This window comes from Macaca mulatta, chromosome 18 (assembly GCF_049350105.2).
Source record: "Macaca mulatta isolate MMU2019108-1 chromosome 18, T2T-MMU8v2.0, whole genome shotgun sequence".
In the NCBI taxonomy this organism is placed as follows: domain Eukaryota; kingdom Metazoa; phylum Chordata; class Mammalia; order Primates; family Cercopithecidae; genus Macaca; species Macaca mulatta.
The window spans coordinates 83,144,873-83,161,281 of NC_133423.1; the positions used below are offsets into that span (position 1 = coordinate 83,144,873).

Consider the following 16,409-nt stretch of genomic DNA (forward strand, 5'->3'; position numbering starts at 1 on the left):
TCGGGAGGCTGAGGCAGGAGAATTGCTTGAACCTGGGAGGTGGAGGTTGTAGTGAGCTGAGATGGCACCGCTGCACTCCAGCCAGGGTGACAAAAGCGAAACTGTCTCAAAAAAAAAAAGAAAAAAAAAGACAGAAAAATGAAAGAAAGCAGGAAACATGTCTTATAAGATAGGCGCTGCCCAGGCCGGGCACGGTGGCTTATTCCTGTAATTCCAGCACTTTGGGAGGCCCAGGCAGGCGGATCACGAGGTCAGGAGATGGAGACCATCCTGGCTAACGTGGTGAAACCCCGTCTCTACTAAATATACAAAAAACAATTTGCGAGGTGAGGTGGTGGACGCCTGTAGTCTCAGCTACACAGGAGGCTGAGGCAGGAGTATGGCGTGAACCCAGGAGGCGGGGCTTGCAGTCAGCCGAGATAGCGCCATTGCACTCCAGCCTGGGCGACAGAGCGAGACTCCGCATCACAAAAAAAAAAAAAAAAAAAAAAAAAGGCGCTGCCCAGACTATCGAACAATACAGTCAGGATGGCTAAAGGTGACCCCAAGAAACCAAAGGGCAAGATGTCTGCTTATGCCTTCTTTGTGCAGATGTGCAGAGAACATAAGAAAAGCCCAGAGGGCTCTGTCAATTTTGCAGAATTTTCCAAGTGCTCTGAAAGGTGGAAGACAATGTCTGGGAAAGAGAAGTCTAAATTTGATGAAATGGCAAAGGTGGATAAAGTACAGTACCATTGAGAAATGAAGGATTATGGACCAGCTAAGGGTGGCAAGAAGAAGGATCCTAATGCCCTGAGAAGGCCACCATCTGGATTCTTCCTGCTCTGTTCAGAATTCCACCCCAAGATCAAATTCATAAACTCTGGCATCTCTATTGGAGACGTGGCAAAAAAGCTGGGTGAGGTGTGGAATAACTTAAATGACAGTGAAAAGGAGCCTTATACCACTGAGGCGGCAAAGCTGAAGGAAAAGTGTGAGAAGGATGTTTCTGACTATAATTCGAAAGGAAAGTTTGATGGAGAAAAGGGTCCTGCTAAAGTTGCCCAGAAAAGGGTGGAAGAGGAAGATGAAGATGAAGAAGATGAAAAGGAAGAAGGAGAGGAGGAGGAGGAAGATGAATAAAGAAACTGTTTATCTGAAAAAACAAAACAAAACAAAACTAAAAACTCTTTTGTTTTTTTTTTTCCTGAGACGGAGTTTCGCTCTTGTTGCCCAGGCTGGAGTGCAATGGCGTGATCTCGGCTCACTGTAACCTCTGCCTCCCAGGTTCAAGCGATTCTCCTGCCTCAGCCTCCCAAGTAGCTGGGATTACAGGCATGTGCCACCACACCCGGCTAATTTTGTTTTTTTTTTTTTTTTTTTTGAGACGGAGTCTGGCTCTGTTGCCCAGGCTGGAGTGCAGTGGCCGGATCTCAGCTCACTGCAAGCACCGCCTCCCGGGTTCACACCATTCTCCTGCCTCAGCCTCCCGAGTAGCTGGGAGTACAGGCGCCCGCCACCTCGCCCGGCTAATTTTTTTTGTATTTTAGTAGAGACGGGGTTTCACCATCACCCAGGATGGTCTCGATCTCCTGACCTCGTGATCCGCCCGTCTCGGCCTCCCAAAGTGCTGGGATTACAGGCTTGAGCCACCGCGCCCGGCCTAATTTTGTATTTTTAGTAGAGACGGGGTTTCTCCACGTTGGTCAGGCTGGTCTCAAACTCCCGACCTCAGGTAATCCGCCCACCTCGGCCTCCCAAAGTGCTGGGATTACAGGCGTGAGCCACCACGCCTGGCCAAAAAAACTAAAAACTCTTAACCACCCTTCTAGAATTCTTGGAAAATAGGGTATTCACCTGATTCCCAGTGAACATTAGCTAACCGTAGATGGCAGATCAGACAATAGGAAATTTAAATAAATTTATCTTAATCCCATGACACATCCTAAAAAACTATCTTTTGACCAGTTTTCTCATCATTTATGTATTTATCAAACAAGCCTCTCCCTCCCCAACAATTCCCTGTATTTGGGCAATTATTTATTGGGATTCCAAGGAGATGGAGTTAACCAGACCAACATCATAATAAATGTTTCCAGGAATGTCTGAGATAACCAGGAATTGTCTACTTATTTACTTTTTTTTTTTTTTTTTTGAGACGGAGTCTCGCTCTGTCACCCAGGCTGGAGTGCAGTGGCGCCATCTCGGCTCACTGCAAGCTCCGCCTCCCGGGTTCACGCCATTCTTCTGCCTCAGCCTCCCGAGTAGCTGGGACCACAGGCGCCCGCCACCTCGCCCGGCTAATTTTTTGTATTTTTAGTAGAGATGGGGTTTCACCATGTTGGCCAGGATAGTCTCAATCTCCTGACCTCGTGATCCGCCCGCCTTGGCCTCCCAAAGTGCTGGGATTACAGGAGTGAGCCACCGCGCCCAGCCTTATTTACTATTTTAACTAAACCAAACAGGATATAAACAGGTAGTCTATAGTAGGTTCAGAGTAAGTGTGGAAAACAGCAGCTGTTATGTGCACTGCCTTGAGTTCACTGACAGTTCACACCCAGAGGTCTCAGAGGAGGGAGCCCAAGCACAGAGGCAGACGTTTCAGGCACAAGGTTCATGCTGGCCTCACAGCTTCCTCGCCTCACTGTCCACAGAGCCATGACACGTGGTTGGTGCATCAAAGCCCAGCCTCTCGGCCCTGCCAGCTTGAGGCTCGAGCTGGCCTACCTCCTTCCATCTTTCTTAAGGCCCAACACTAAACCTACCCTGCACTAAACGCAAAGGGACTGATACTCAGGTGATGTTTTTTCTTTTAAATTATCAGCTTTTGGCATAAAGCTTTATTTCTGCCTTTAGAATAATAGTAAAGTCAGTCAAAGCTATGGCAGAATATTGTAAACAGGATTTAAACAGATTCCTTTCAAAACTAGACAAGGAGGAAAGAAGGATAAGACTATTACATTCCAATTTCCAACTCCATTGAAACAAGGTCAGTTTTAAAGATGACTCTTATAGGACACAGTAAAATAGTTTTTTCTAAAGTAAAAAAAAACATAAACTCTGATGAAAGTATCTTTCAAGTAGCTAGCCATTATTCCTTGAAGAGTTACCTTTGGGGAAGTTTTGGAGATTTGTGTGTAAAACTGTATTAAAACCAACCAACCAACCAACCAACAAAAACCCCTTGAGCCAAAACCTGAACACCCCACCCCAGTCCTCAAGAGTAGAACTCTTCTTTTGCAAAGGATGATTTGACAACCCAGGCCCCTTACTCACCTGGCAATGCTCCGAAGTGGCCGATGATGGGCAGTGGAGGGTTTTTCTGACCTCATACTACTTTCGCCTCTTTGCAGAGCAGAAGGTCCCAATGAAAAGATAGGAAGAGTGGAGTATGGCTTGGACGGCAGCCGCATCTGTTATCCCAAATAAAACTGACAATGAGCAGTACTGTTAAACAGGAGGTCACTAAAATTCAGCACAAGTATAAATGGACCAAGCTTAGCTTACCTTTTTGCAACACTGTGAGCACACCGGCCTGTACACAAAATCACAAATGTTACTTGGCGTGATACAGGGGATACAGCTGGGAGTTAGAGAAGCTTAAGGCAGTACAGTTGTAAGTTTCTACAATAAACTGCAAAACTCTCCCTTCTATTAGAAAGTAACACATTGACACACTGCGAATTGCCAAAAAGATAATCTACAGAACTTTTACACTGTCTCCTATAAAGGATCAACTTACATCTGTTTGGAATTTTCTTATTTGTCTATCCAGGGATCATATGATAATCACATCTTATTTTTTTCTGTTCAAACATGACAGATTATTAGAATGACCTTAGTTACGTAAAAGAAGTAACATACAGAGAAACATTTCTAGGTTCAATATCAAATAAACATTTGGCTCACTCTCTTGAAGAAATCAGTATTCCTAACCTACAAGGACAGCTCAATGTAACGTCGCAGAATGAGTCATTTCTAACTTTACTCCTGTGTAGAAAGACGCTGACATAAGGAAGGTAATTGGTATTTCTCTTACGACTGTTACATTTATCTTTTCATCAGTTACAAAATACCTTACCTCTTACAGAACTGACAGGTATAAGACCAAGTGAAGAAGGAAAACCTCCTGGTTCGGCAACAAAAGCAGAGCTAAAAAATACAAATTTAAGAGGAAAAAAGAAACATTGCCAACAGCAAATTTCCTAATATCCATGTCTGAATATGATTTACATCTCTATTATGGGGGAAGCTGAACAGACAAGAGGAGGAAGAGAATTCAGAAATGCTGTTTAAAACAGCTGGCTCTGTGATGCTGACAATGTGGCTCTGTATTTAATTAGAATTCTATTTCAAAAGATAATAAAAGGCCACAGCTCTTAAGTGTCTCCTCATCATGGAAGGAATCTGCAGAAGATTCTGAAACCCTCCTCTGATTCTCAGATACATTTTCTTTTTTTTTGAGACAGAGTCTTGCTGTTTTGCCCAGGCTGGAGTGCAGTGGCGCGATCTCGGCTCACTGCAAGCTCCGCCTCCCGGGTTCACACCATTCTCCTGCCTCAGCCTCCCGAGTAGTTGGGACTACAGGCGCCTGCCACCACACCCGGCTAATTTTTTTGTATTTTTAGTAGAGATGGGGTTTCACCGTGTTAGCCAGGATGGTCTCTCGATCTCCTGATCTCATGATCCGCCCGCCTCGGCCTCCCAAAGTGCCAGGATTACAGGCGTGAGCCACCGCGCCCGGCCTTCTCAAATGTAAAGATACATTTTCTTTACAGATCCTTTAAAAGCATAATGACTAAATGCTCACATGGCTTTTTTTTTGAGACGGAGTCTCACTATGTCGTCAGGCTGGAGTGCAGTGGTGTCTTGGCTCACTGCAACCTCCACCTCCTGGGTTCAAGTGATTCTCCTGCCTCAGTCTCCCGAGTAGCTGGGACTACAGGCATGCACCACCACGCCCAGCTAATTTTTGTATTTTTAGTAGAGACAGGGTTTCACCATGTTGGCCAGGATGGTCTTGGTCTCCTGACCTCATGATCTGCCCACCTCGGCCTCCCAAAGTGCTGGGATTACAGGCGTGAGCCACCGTGCCTGGCCACACACATAGTTTTATGAAGACATATTGTTATTTGTTATGGTTGCTTGAAAACCTTCCAGTTTTTATTTCTAAGGGAGAAACGAAAATGCCCCCTCTTGTGAATGAGGCAGCACAGGTACTGTATACTAGGATATGAACATCACACATCCCAAATCCCCTCAAAGTCTGTGCCACCTGGCTAGCAGATAACTCTCCCAGGAGACCATGCATGGGACTGGCCATTCTTCTACTCTTCTGATCAATCAACCTTAAGCAGCACTACCTTTCCTTTTTTCAAGGCGGTGTAGATGTCTTTATACTGTTGGTATTTTTCCAGCTCTGCCTTCACCAGGACTTGGCGAATATGCATCACTTCTTCCACAGTAAGAGCGAGGCATTCCACTGGGTAGCAGAATTCCTCCTGAAATTCAAAATGTCACATGAATAAGAGATTCCTACCCCCTGTTCTGGAAGTGCAAAATTTCCCTTCAGATCAGACACCTGATTAGTAGCTTCAGAGAAGAAAAGAGGTTTCCCGATGACCACTGGGACAGAGCTGGCTCCCTCTGGGGACCACATCATTTCTAATTACACTAAGACTAAAGATGGCAGAAAACATGCGGGGACCAAGTGATCTACTGAAATGTCCAATAAATGAAAGTTCCTCACATTTCCTCAGGTATTTTGACTCAAGTAACTCTATTCCGTTAAGCAGGGCTTGAAATACTGAAAAAAAATTTTATTCTAAACCAATTTTGTGGTCAGTTTTCTTCTATGCTTATGAAAAAGACATTACTTAGTGTTGTGTTGTACATTATATACCAGCAGATAAAAAATAAATCTACACTGGTCCTTCTTTTGTCACCCAGGCTGGAGGGCAGTGGCGCGATCATGGGTCACTGCAGTCTTGACTTCCTGGGCTCAAGTGATCCTCCCACCTCAGCCTCCCAAGTATCTGGGACTACAGGTGCACGCCACCATGCCCAGCTAATTTTTTGTATTTTCTGCAGAGATGGGGATTCATCATGTTGCCCAGGCTGGTCTTGAACTCCTGGGCTCAAGTGATCTGCCCACTTCGGCCTCCCAAAAGTGCTGGGGTTACAGGGGTGAGCCACCACGCCCAGCCTGGCCCTGTTTTTTTTTTTTTTTTTTGAGACGGAGTCTCGCTCTGTCACCCAGGCTGGAGTGCAGTGGCCGGATCTCAGCTCACTGCAAGCTCCGCCTCCCGGGTTCACGCCATTCTCCTGCCTCAGCCTCCCGAGTAGCTGGGACTACAGGCGCCCGCCACCTCGCCCGGCTAAGTTTTTGTATTTTTAGTAGAGACGGGGTTTCACTGTGTTAGCCAGGATGGTCTCGATCTCCTGACCTCGTGATCCGCCTGTCTCGGCCTCCCAAAGTGCTGGGATTACAGGCTTTAGCCACCGCGCCCGGCCTGGCCCTGTTTTTAAAACTCGTTTGTGGTACCCAGAATAGCCAGAAGAAGGTGGTTAGTAATTTTTACTGACAAGCATTATTTAGTGATCAGTTACATCAGCACACCTTTACAAATCCTAATGGTAGGAGCGGAACTGGAACACGAAACTACCGGAGCGTTTATACCCAAAAGGCAGTCTCTGCAGGCTGCACCACAGTTCTCTAGATTTGTTGTTACTTTCAACAACTGCTAAATGTAGAGTCAGCACTGGAAAGACTAGAGGAATGTAAAAGAATTTCGTAATAAATATTTATGTTGGCGGTCTTGTGGTAATGGTTTCCCTACAAGCAGCTGCGGAAGATGTTGATGTAACTGATCTCACTGAATAAGAGCCTCACACCCATCCGCTCCCCAGCCGGCCCCGCACTTGATTGGTGGATCTCAGAGAAAGACAGAACAGTCTTGTGCATTCGGACCCTGCCAGGCTGCAAGGGGCCATTGTGGTGCAGTGACACTGAAACTGAATGTTCTCAGCACAAACACATTATAATTCACTCCCACACACACAGCACCGCTCATAGGCAGTCTGGAATCCAACACGCCAGTGAGAAAGCACATGACCATGAATGCAGTCAGTTTATGGAGTTTTAACAATCAGTTCTGTCTTTCAATCAGAGAAAAACAAAACTCAATCTAGGTTACAAACTTGTCAAACATTAGCATTTTGCTTAAAAAAGTAGTCTGAAGAACTACTGCTTCTTACTAAAAATCAATACAGAACCATCTCTGTTCAAGCAAACTTAAGGAAGATTACATTTGCTTAAAAATGCTTTCAGAAAAATCCTGCAATTGAATTTTTAAGATAAGGAGCTTATTAGTATAAGAGAACAGGGGGGTGAGTTTATTCAGAAAGATTATATCATTTGCTGTAAGGTGCCTAAAATATTCATTTAAAAAATCAATGATCACAGTTTTCTCTTTCAACAGGAACTACTTTCAGAGATGACAGAATTAAATCAGCATGCCTGATACCTACTCTGTTTTGCTCCACTCTCAGAAAAAGAGTAGTGTTAAGTGGGAACAATAAACTGAATTTTTGAGGGTTAGGCCATTAAAACTGCACTAAGTAAGTCGTGTTGGCTGAATACATCCAAATGATGGCATTTCTCAGCTTTTAATGTGTTTCAGAAGTTTTGCTATTATTTTTATTCATCGGTGATGAGTATGAGTAGGGTATACCTTCTGATGGCTAACTATATGACAAAATGGCTATGCTGCAACAAAATAATGTGGGGATCTAGCACATAACCAGGTAAACACTACTAGATTTATTCTGTAGCAAATAACCAGATAGCCAGATTTGTTATTGTGTGTGCTAGGAAGGCAGCGAATGGTACCAACTTAACTGACTTTATAACATGGATAACTGGGCTGGAAACCCCTCAGGCAGATGGTGATTTTTTGCATTTGTAGGGATACGCTAGCACGGCACAACCAACTAGGCAGCTTGCACCTCCCTCTCTTCAGTCTTGAGTCACAAAAGGGCTTAGTAAAGCATACTTTCAACTCACTGACCCACATGAAAATCCAGTACTTCATGGGATATAATTGTTTCTGCTTTGTTTTGAGACAAGGTCTTGCTCTGTCACCCAGGCTGGAGTACAGTGGCATGATCTTGGCTCACCGCAACCTCTGCCTCCCGGGTTCAACTGATTCTCGTGCCTCAGCCTCCTGAGTAGCTGGGATTACAGGTGTGCACCACCATACCTGGCCATGTTGGCCAGGCTGGTCTTGAGCTCCTGTCCTCAAGTGATCCACCAGCCTCAGTCTCCCAAAGTGCTGGGATCACAGGCGTGAGCAACTGCGCCTGGCCATCATGAGATATAATTTAAAAATAGTAGATTTTTGTTTGTTTTCTTGTTCTTTTATAAAAAATTTCAAGCAGACTACCCTTTAGTGAAATAATTTCCATCTGGTCAAATGCTAATGTTTTAATCTTGGAGCCTTCCCAAGGACAACAAAACTTTAATGCAACATAAAATGATAAATAGTTACTAAAATAGTTTTATTTTTTTCAGTTTACAAACATATTAATTTGACATCTCCAAAGCCAAATTAAACTTCCACAGACCTCGCAGAGCTATTAGCACTCTGGAGTGTGGGGGGCACTTAAGGCCCCAGCGAGAGCAGGAGCCCTTCCCCACCACGGCACTGCCTGTGGCTCCCACAAGTGTTTGGCCCATGTGAGTGGCCAGATGTGGCCAGGGGAAGAACCGCACTAGCACAATTCTAGTTCCCTTGCTTGCCCATGTGTCAGCGGGACTCCCAGATGCAGGAAAGGGAAGCTAAATCTTAGAGAGCGTTAATGAAGATAACAATGTGCTCTAAGACTTTAAACTCACTTCTATGCATGTCACTAAAATTGTCGAGGTTTTTTGATGATTATTCTGGCTATATTTTACCATTCAGAAGGGGTCATTAGGCAGCACGGAGATTAGGCAGCATAATGTAAAATTTTGGTTATTGTGCCACAGAGAGAAATGGGAATACTCATTTTTTTTCTTTCTTTTCGAGATGGAGTCTCGCTCTGTCCCCCAGGCTGGAGTGCGGTGGCTTGATCTCGGCTCACTGCAAGCTCCGCCTCCCGGGTTCACACCATTCTCTTGCCTCAGCCTCCCGAGTAGCTGGGACTACAGGCGCCTGCTAGCACGCCCTGCTAATTCTTTTATCTTTAGTAGAGATGGGGTTTCACCGTGGTCTCGATCTCTTGACCTCATGATCCGCCCGCCTCGGCCTCCCAAAGTGCTGGGATTACAGGCATGAGTCACCGCGCCCGGCCAAGTAGTCATCTTTTATACAGTGTTCATAATTAGTAAAAACTTCATAAATTAACCAGTATTTGAAAATTACCAAAAATAACGGTTGCTTTTTGAGTTTTTAATAAACCAAAGAGAGGCAAATTTAAATAAAAACAGCAACTGTTAAGTTTACTCTTCTTAATCAACTATAAAACTCAAAGTGAAGGCCAGGCGCGGTGGCTCACGCCTGTAATCCCGGCACCTTGGAAGGCCGAGGTGGGCAGATCACAAGGTCAGGAGATCGAGACCATCCTGGCTAACATGGTGAAACCCCGTCTCTACTAAAAATACAAAAAAAATTAGCCAGGCATAGTGGCAGGTGTCTGTAGTCCCAGATACTTGGGAGGTCGAGGCAGGAGAATGGTGTGAATCCAGGAGGCGGAGCTTGCAGTGAGCCGAGATCGCGCCACTGCACTCCAGCCTGGGCGACAGAGCGAGACTCGGTCTCAAAAAAACCCAAAAACAAACAAACAAAACTGAAAGTGAATCCTTTCTCTGCCTAAGTGGTATATGGCCTCAGTGTTGAGATATCTCTGTTTGGGGAGAACTGATAATCAAATGCCAGCAGGTCTTCAGTGGAGGCAGCAGTGACAGGAGTTAAAAACCCACCTTGGCACCTGACCACATGCTGCCCAAGGGCACATCTAAAACGGGAAAAAAGACAGAGGTTTTTCTTGCATTTCATGACAAAGGTCAGAGAAAGGACTGTGTTATGTCTTATTTACACTGAGTCTCCTTTCCATATCAAGATGACTAAGAAAGAATAACAAAGAAACCAGCTGCGGAGTCATCTGTCAAGGACAAGGTTAGTAAATCCAGGGCTTTGGAGAGCCGGGCCCTGCCTACTGTGGCACAAAGGCTGCCCTGAGCACCTGCTGCCTGGTGGCAGAAGAGGCTTCAGTATGGTCCTAGAGCTTTTTATTTCACTTAGAAATGTGAAAGTTCAAGTAATGATACATTATTCTGTGTAAAAAAACCTCAAAAAACAGTAATATAATGCAGAATTATTTAGAGTAGCTACATCAATAAAAAGGAAACTTGATATTTCTCTCTGCAGAGAAGTAATGCACACCCTGCTTGTCAAAACACAGCTTCATGACAGGTGCTGGGAGCACACAGGTTTCCTGAGCCCATGCCCTGGTTGTGCAGGTGTCTGTGGGTGGGCGGGATCCACCGTGGCTACCTGGCCTGGCAGAAGGCTGCTCTGCCCATGGAATGAGTGAGCAAATACTCTTCTGATGGTGGGGGGAGGCCCTAGAAGGAATGCACCCCACGGGCTCAGAGTGCCTGCTGCACATGGAGAAAGGTGGCAGCACTGACTCTGCTATACGATTAGGTCACCCGAGGAGACAAATACCCACAGGTCCCTCTCATCAGATGCTGCATTTTGAGTTTGTTGTCCTTTCCTAGGTATTTCCCTCTCAACTGAGACCACGGCATGATCGGTGCATCCTGCACAAGAGTGGAATCAATGATTGGAAGCAAAGTGCTATCTAAGCGGTTAATTCTCAGAGAGTGCAACAGTTGAGGTGTCACCATCAGAGATACAGAGAATGAAATAATCCCAGACCCAGCAGAAAGAGGCCAACCTTTGAGGATTTCCACCTGCTGGTAAAAGCTCTCTCACACAGATAATACATAGCCCCTGCTACCCCAAACATGGCTGCTTCAAAAGGATGAGAGCTGAGCAGAGAAGCTGTTTGTATGGTAGAAAAAAGTGGTCGAAAAGGCGTCCTTGGCCATACACTGGTTATCCTAGGAACCTGAACAACAAACAGATAAAGGAAAAAGAAAATGGCAGGGGGAAAAGAAAAGGAGAAAATAATGCTGAACACAAGTGACCTACACATAGTGATTACAGATCACAAAAGGAAAACAGAACAAAAAACACCATGAGGATGGTACGGTCCGTGCCAACATCTGCATCCACACGTATAAATCAGTGATGAAACCACGAAGTCCCTCCTGGAGAATCTCAGCGTTCACACAGCAAGGATTTTTATCTAATTTAGGGTCCTGTGAACACTCTGAGTTTCCTCAATGGGGGTTGTTGTGACAAAGGACAGAGGCAACTCGTTACTGTGCCCAAGAAAGCATGGGGACATGTGCCAGGCAGCCACTTGCGCCTGCCTTGGATGGGTACTTACCCTCAGTTATTTGACCAAATGATGAAAACAAAAATACATTTTAAACAGCACAAGAAAAGGGAGGGAGATACAATAAAAATAAAAATTATCAGCCAGGCGCAGTGGCTCACGCCTGTAATCCCAGCACTTTGGGAGGCCGAGGTGGGTGGATCACCTGAGGTCACAAGTTAGAGATCAGCCTGACCAACATGGAGAACCCCCGTCTCTACTAAAAACACAAAATTAGCCGGGTGTGGTGGCGCATGCCTGTAATCCCAACTACTCAGGAGGCTGAGGCAGGAGAATGGCTTGAACCCGGGAGGTGGAGGTTGTGCTGAGCCGAGATCGCGCCATTGCACTCCAGTCTGGGCAACAAGAGCAAAACTCCATCTCAAAAAAAAAAAAAAAAAAAATCAACAATAAAAACATTCCTGCCATTTTCAGTTAAGGAGTTACAAATACAAAATGATTCTTTGTTTTCTAAAATGCAGCTACATTTTAAAATTAATTACACTTATAAAAACAATACTTACCAAGCTACAGGGCATTACTACAAGGTATGATTTTATGGATTTCCCAAGATAAGCTATTAGCAAGAAAGATCATTTCGTTTTGTCTCCGCTGGTGCTCGGAGGCCTGCGTGGACTCTGCTCCCTGCCCTCAATCTGACCACTGTTGAGTGCTGACCAGAGGGGCTCTCCCACTGCCTGCTCACTGAGACTTTCCTCAGCGATTGCAAGCTAGTTTATTGTGCTCTCCTTCCTGCTCCACAAAAAAACAGTGCACAGCCTGACCGAGCACACACTAACAGCTCTGCTTTAGCAGGAAACAGACACGTTCATTGGCCTTTGGTGTCAGCTGAAGGTCTTAGCATAACTTCTGTTATAAGCTGAAACTACTTTATAGCTATCTGATAGTTCCTTTACATTGATAATTTTAAACTTTAAAAAAGTCTAACCTCAATAATGACATTGTATGATCACATAAAGGCCAGTTACCAGCTGAATGACAGACTGACTTCTAGGAAAAGCTGAGTGAAGAAGAGAATACCCTAACGATTAGACTTATGAAAAAAAACCACAAGTTCCCTCTTACCTATATATATATGTGTGTGTGTATACGCATATATACACACACACACACAAATATACACACATAGACACATATCTGTCACCTACGCTGGAGTGGAGTGGCACATTCTTAGTTCACTGTGGCATCAAACTCCTAGGCTCAAGGGATCCTCCCCCTGCGGCATCCTGAGTAGCTGGGATTACGGGCATGTGCCACCACATCTAACTAAGTTTTTAATTAAAAATTTTTAGAGACAGGGGTTTCTTAAGTTGCCCAGGCTGGTCTCAAACTTCTTGCCTCAGGCGATTATCCTCCCTTGGCCTCCCAAAGTGCTGTGATTACAGGTGTGAGCCACTGCGCCTGGCCCCTCTTACGTATTTTAAAGTTGTGATAACAGCTGTATATTTTGGTAAAAGCAACAACTTATTCACATGAAAACAAGTCTTTAGATTTTTTTAGTTTGAATCTTTCTGTTTTCCTGTTGGTAAATCACTGACAAGGCTATATTTAATCAAATAGCTGTGTTTTAGTGATTATTCCGGAGCTAGAAGAATTCTATCAGGAATGGCCATAAAATCATTGGTTCTTTAACTGCACTGTTTTGGAATAGAGATGAATGACCAAATATTCACCTTCTAAGCTCTTCAAAATCCTTGTCTTCACAATAACCACATTATCTCCCATCTGTTACTATTTTCATTGAAACTCTAATAATTCGTCACAGCCTTAAAAAATGGACTTATGTATTCAATATATTCTATTATTTTTCATTCATTAATATTTGAAAACACATTAGATATTTGACTGTGGGTAGAATATTAATTACAGCTGTGCATCTTGCCTACAAATACTTCAGAAGCCAAGTGGGGCTACAGAAGAGTCTCTGGAGACCTCCACTGGCCGGGAGATCTCTTAATTCCTCCTGGCAGACCCTTGTGTGCTGCCCACCGTGCTGAGAAATAAGCACCCACTAGAAGAGCCTGCAAGTGTCTGGAAAACAGCAAAAACTGTTAGCCAGTTCAACCAAAATAACACCACTGGCCCCAAATATCACAAAACATACTAGAAAACAATGTACAGTAGTTATTAAGGGATCAAAATTCCCTCTCGCTTTATACTTCTGCCTCAACGAGATCATCTACTATAGTCACTTTATAACAGTTTTTTGAGTCAAGTTTTAACAATTTTTAAATGGATTAATAGCCTTTAAAAGAAAGCATTTCTCTAATAATAATCCATATTTTAAACCAGTGATAAATTTTCTGGAAAAAAAAAAAAAAGAGCTCAAAATGAACAAACACTGGTCAAGTTTCATTTAAGTTATGGATAGAGTTTGGAGAAGGTGTCACTCTGTTGCCCAGGCTAGAGTGCAGTGGTGCGATCATAGCTCACTACAGCCTTAACCTACTGGGCACAAGTGATCCTCTCACCTCATCCTCTCAGGCAGCTGGGACCACAGGTGTGCACTACCACAAATTATTATTATTTTTTTTGCAGAGATGGGATCTCACAATGTTGCTCAGGCTGGTCTCGAGCTCCTGGAGTCAAGCAATCCTCCCACCTTGGCCTCCCAAAGTGTTAGGATTATAGCCATGAGCCACCATGCCTGGCTGTTTTGTTTTCTTTAGCTATTAAATTATTCAAAGTTCATTCTAACTTTTGCAAGTTTTTTTCTCCTTATCATCTTCGTAAGAAAGCTAAGGATTCTTCTAGGTCTTCTAGCTGATCCCTAAGTTACTACGAAGTCTTTCCTGTACTTACAAGAGAGCGGGAACTCTGCCTGGAAGGCGGCAGGAACTGCCTCACGTTAGTAGGCGTTTCCTTTTCAATGGAATGTCGTCTCTGGGGCGGCTGCCGTCTCTCTGGCTGGGGTGTTGATGATATGGGTAGGAATTTGGGAGGCTCTAAAGATTTAACCAAATGAAATAAAACTTAATGTGAATTTTCTAACACAAAGCCCTTTGACATTTGTGACAAACACTGTATTCAAAGATGAGTTATTTATTTCATTGGATAGATATTTTAAGATGGTAATGGTAATCCTTAGGAGCAGACTCTGAGGGCTGTGACAGAAGAATCTTTGCGAAGTAAACTTGCTACAGAAATAGCAAGAAAAAAGGAAAAATATTAGGTGTGGCCAGAAAGATTCCCAAATCATACCAAAATTCTCAAGTGTACTTTTTTTTTTTTTTGAGACGGAGTCTCGCTCTGTCGCCCAGGCTGGAGTGCAGTGGCGCGATCTCGGCTCACTGCAAGCTCCGCCTCCCGGGTTCACGCCATTCTCCTGCCTCAGCCTCCTGAGTAGCTGGGACTACAGGCGCCCGCCACCTCGCCCGGCTAATTTTTTTGTATTTTTTTTTAGTAGAGACGGGGTTTCACCGTGTTAGCCAGGATGGTCTCGATCTCCTGACCTCGTGATCCACCCGTCTTGGCCTCCCAAAGTGCTGGGATTACAGGCTTGAGCCACCGCGCCCGGCCGAAGTGTACCCTTTTTTTACATTCTCCTCTTTAAAGATAAAACAAGGAAAACCCTTCTTTCTACATGTTTACCAAGACATTTTGTCCTTAGGTTTAAATTAAACCGTATTTAAACAGAAAAAGGAAGCTTCAGCTTTGATGTTAATACCGTACCATTGTCCTTCTCTGTCTAGTAATATTTTAAGATAGTGTTTAAAAGGAGAATGCTTTAGTGTCTGAATGGTTCTGGATTCACATTTTGAAAACATAAGGAGAACATTAGAAATAAATATGGTGCCAGAGTTTTATTTAGTGCTTCTTCCTACTCTGTCTACAAAGTAGAGCTGCTTCAACGTAGTGGGTGTGAAGAGTGAGAGTCAACACAAAGTTACGTATGATCCATCTATTTAGACTGTCCCACCAAGAGAAACCACTAAAGGAAAACACAGATATAATTTCCACAGTCAAGGAAAGATACAGAAATCCATTATGTGATTCAATTGGGTCCCTATAATATTTAATGGGTCTGGCCAAATACCAATTGTGGATAACTAGTCAGCACCCACTGTTTTTTATATAATCTGTGTAAATAATAAAAACACTACTTAAAGAATTTTTATGTATGCGAAATCAAGCCAATATATAATACTTCATAATGTTCTTATAAATGAAAAGGATTATTAAAAGCCTTTAGAAATCCCTTAATTTTAGATATCTGTGTTCAGAATCTATCTCCTAAAGAGTTACAAAGGTGTTTTCACTATCTACACAGGTTTTTGGAGATGGGTGTGTGTGGGTGGTAGATGGAGTGATAATAAATATGGTTGGTTTTGGCTTCCGGTTTAAATTTAGCCAAGGAGGTAATCTATCTAAAACAAAACATAACAGAACACTACACACACAACTGATTTATACTATTTCCCATGACTACTGTTCATAAACACAAACATGCCTGCTCTGTCGTAAGTCCCCGAGGTCTGGTGTGATGCCACACTTGGAAAATAAGTATTTCATCTCCCCATCAGTGAAATGCCTGGGTTAGTTCTTTCTACCCCAGATGATCACAGGGCACTCTGGGATCTTTGCTCCAGGTCAAGTGTGTTTTGTAATAAGATACCCGACTATAGTTCTTAGCACCACAACTACTCACTCTTCCTTGTGGACACGGCCTCCAGGACTGGCTCTTCAGGGAAAGAGGGAGACACGCTGCTGCTGCTGGTCGACTTGTGCAGGGTTTCTTCCTGAGCAAAATACAGGCGGAGAAATTGATTTCTTAGACATTTGTGCTCTCATGCTACTTAATAACATTTTCTTATTAAACAGTTATTTTAACATGAGGCACCAAATTATGTTAAAGGTTCAAGGCAAGCAGAAGACAAATTAGAAGGGGTTTTAAAACAAGACAGGTCTGGGTTTGTGCCTTG

General features: G+C 43.8%; 1 protein-coding gene, 2 long non-coding RNA genes and 1 pseudogene across 28 annotated transcripts in view; 3 read left to right on the plus strand and 1 right to left on the minus strand.

Moving 5' to 3' along the window:
- LOC114673766 (uncharacterized) overlaps positions 1–16,409 on the plus strand; it is a 44,109-nt gene that overhangs the window by 17,015 nt on the left and 10,685 nt on the right. The window lies entirely within an intron of this gene.
- The window catches only part of SPIRE1 (spire type actin nucleation factor 1), a 196,402-nt gene that overhangs the window by 3,750 nt on the left and 176,243 nt on the right, over positions 1–16,409 (minus strand). For 11 of the 26 annotated variants that reach the window (XM_077975376.1, XM_077975377.1, XM_077975374.1 and 8 more), the window contains 6 exons: positions 16,136–16,226; positions 14,290–14,432; positions 5,343–5,480; positions 4,061–4,131; positions 3,487–3,514; positions 3,256–3,392 (listed from right to left, as the gene is read on the minus strand). In XM_077975376.1, the coding sequence (XP_077831502.1) occupies positions 3,256–3,392; positions 3,487–3,514; positions 4,061–4,131; positions 5,343–5,480; positions 14,290–14,432; positions 16,136–16,226 (608 nt within the window). Of the gene's footprint in view, positions 1–3,255; positions 3,427–3,486; positions 3,515–4,027; positions 4,132–5,342; positions 5,481–10,920; positions 11,095–14,289; positions 14,433–16,135; positions 16,227–16,409 lie in introns of all 26 variants that reach the window. The other 15 variants (XM_077975375.1, XM_077975372.1, XM_077975369.1 and 12 more) reach the window with 10 other exon arrangements.
- Positions 508–1,268, plus strand: LOC114673763 (high mobility group protein B3 pseudogene; annotated as a pseudogene).
- On the plus strand, positions 6,194–11,418 carry LOC144336554 (uncharacterized). Its single transcript, XR_013408440.1, has 3 exons — positions 6,194–8,226; positions 8,803–9,082; positions 9,764–11,418. It is a non-coding gene; the product is annotated as an uncharacterized LOC144336554 (long non-coding RNA).